This window comes from Stegastes partitus, unplaced genomic scaffold, assembly GCF_000690725.1.
Source record: "Stegastes partitus isolate 25-593 unplaced genomic scaffold, Stegastes_partitus-1.0.2 Scaffold2813, whole genome shotgun sequence".
Taxonomy (NCBI): Eukaryota; Metazoa; Chordata; class Actinopteri; family Pomacentridae; genus Stegastes; species Stegastes partitus.
Genome location: NW_007580544.1, coordinates 8135 through 10525, shown reverse-complemented (window position 1 = coordinate 10525; position 2391 = coordinate 8135). Strand labels below are relative to the sequence as shown.

Genomic DNA, 2391 nt, shown 5'->3' with positions numbered 1-2391 from the left:
TAACAAAATCAGGCTTCTTGAGTTAACTCAAGGAGGTTAACTCAAACTTCAGTGGTGTTTTTTCTCATGCACATGTTGGACAATATGTGCAGGTTGTTGCATGTGCCTTGCACTTATATGCATTGCATTTTTGGCACATTATGCTTGTTTTCATGTCTCTTGGTGCACACAGACTGCACCTCTTTCTTTTATCACCTCTTTCTTGCAGCAAGTGATCTTGCTCCTCACCCTTATTTCTCTCTCAACAGTCCTGCAGAGGCTGGTGTTCGTGGAAGGTGTTGGCGTTGTTGAACGTGGGGTGCCAGCATGGCTTTCCCCAACTCCTCCAGGAATAGCCTCCTCTTGAAATTCCCCCTGCTTTCACCCTAGATTCACCTCCATCCACACCACAGTCTGGATTATATACTGTATCATCTTCAGCTTCTGACACTTCCTCCTCTAATCTGTCCTCACTGTCAGTTTCCTGGCCTCTCTCCTCCTCACCAGTGTGGTGATCAAATACATGATCAAGAGCCTCACTTCCAGTATATCGACCTGGCACGATGTTGCAACACAATGAACTGTGAGCAAGGCCTCAGAAAGGCCTTACATAGCAAAACTATGAGAAAATTTAACATCATTGAATGTATGTTGCAACTGTCAGCCTGCCAGCACTTGTTGTTCCTGTGGGCGAGAGACTCTACTGGGCAAAGGTTCCCATAGTGGTTGCCAGGGAACCCAAAGTGCATGTGTGTGTGTGTGTGTGTGTTTCCATCTGACAAATGAGGATGTATCTGAGCTCAGTTTTTTTTTTTTTACACTAATTGTGGTCTCCCCCATTAATTTCTAATGACCGGTCATTCTTGACCAGTAACACCAACAGTGTACAAAAGTTGAATAAAACACTAAAGATTGCATGCAAGTTAATGTAATTTATTTTGTGTGTTAAAATCCTCTTTGTAGACAAAGTCATACAATCTTAGGTCAGTCTGATCAAATTAACTTTTTCAGAGATTAAACTTTTAAATTGGTCATATTTGACTGGAACACAACATAAGGGCTAAAAAGTTTTACATTTTCAGGTTCTCAAAAGTCTGTACTAGTGTTGGCAATCTGATTTTTTTTCATCCCTTGTTATAACATTTGCTTATTTCTGTTTCCTCTGTAGTGGCTGCCTGTTTGATTTGTATTGTGCTTAAAGTTGAATTACTGTCATTCTACTTGTCGGTGCTCATTGTTATTGTCTTCTCTCTCTCTGATTTTATTGTTGGCATGATCAAAGATGTAATTTTCAGTCAAACATTCGGGGAGGACCCAGGTTTTATTTGAGCTGCTAAAAAGACCTTTTGCGCGTAATGACAGGCTTATCCATACGAAAACAGAAGGATTCTGAAGAGAAACTTTAATACAAATACTTCCACCTTATAAATCTGGACTCTTGTGTGGAAAAAACTGACCTGGTGGGTGTGTAGAAGAACACAGAACATTATTTACAATCACATCATGTGTCAGTGAAGTTACCGCCGCTGCGCCTCCTGCGTAAATGCGCACAGCGGCTTTAATTGAAAGAAGCACTCATCTTTTTAATGTAACGAAAAATTTATGTATCTCATTGTAAAACATTTTACACACAGCCAACTGAGGGCAGCAGACAGCGCTTTAGTAGGTCTAATAGTGTTTCTGCAAAATTCTGAATTCTTTTCAGTGACATCGAAAAACATTACTATAGGATTTACACATTAATCCAGCTGGTTTCAGATCTTCCTGAGCCACACTGGTAGCTTGACAGACATGTCAATAAATAGCAGCATTGATACTTGGGGGTGGCGTAACACTATTTGGCCACAGACTGGGGTTGATCCCGAAATTTTGGCTCTGCGCTCCCAGCTGTTGTGTTTACTGTTGCTTCATGGGCGCAACCAAAAACACAGCCGGAGGGGATATCACGCACTTTCTTTAACAAACACAAGTGTATGAAAACAAACAGGAAAAAACAACAGACAGATCTCTTGAATGGGCTCATAAAAGCACCATATAGGTAACATAATTTTTGATTCTATATTTGGGCTGGCTAAATTGTTATTTTTGCAGAAGTGAAATGGTTTCGACCTCAGTTTGCGGTTACGCCTGAGGATACAATAATGGGGACAACTGTTGCTCTTAATATAAGACAAAATGCATTTCACGTTGCTGCGCCTAGTTAAATATTAAGCTTACTTCCAATGATATGTCCTATGCGTCTTTGCTCACGCTGCACTTTCATGAAGAGTCTCTGCAAGTTCAGCCACGCATCGCTATGAGCAACTTTGGACAGATCCTGAAGGAAATCGGGGAGTTTGGTTTGTTTCAGAAACGCTTACTTCTTGCATTATGCATCCTCAACATGTATCCAGCTTTTGATGTGATCAGTCA

At 40.9% G+C, this 2391-nt stretch overlaps 1 protein-coding gene across 1 annotated transcript in view; it reads left to right on the top strand.

Annotated features, from left to right (window-relative positions):
- The first annotated feature begins 2206 nt into the window (after positions 1-2206).
- The window catches only part of LOC103375719 (solute carrier family 22 member 13-like), a 3446-nt gene continuing 3261 nt past the window's right edge, over positions 2207-2391 (top strand). The window contains exon 1 of the mRNA XM_008306032.1: positions 2207-2318. Within this exon, the coding sequence (XP_008304254.1) occupies positions 2207-2318 (112 nt within the window). The remainder of the gene's footprint in view (positions 2319-2391) is intronic.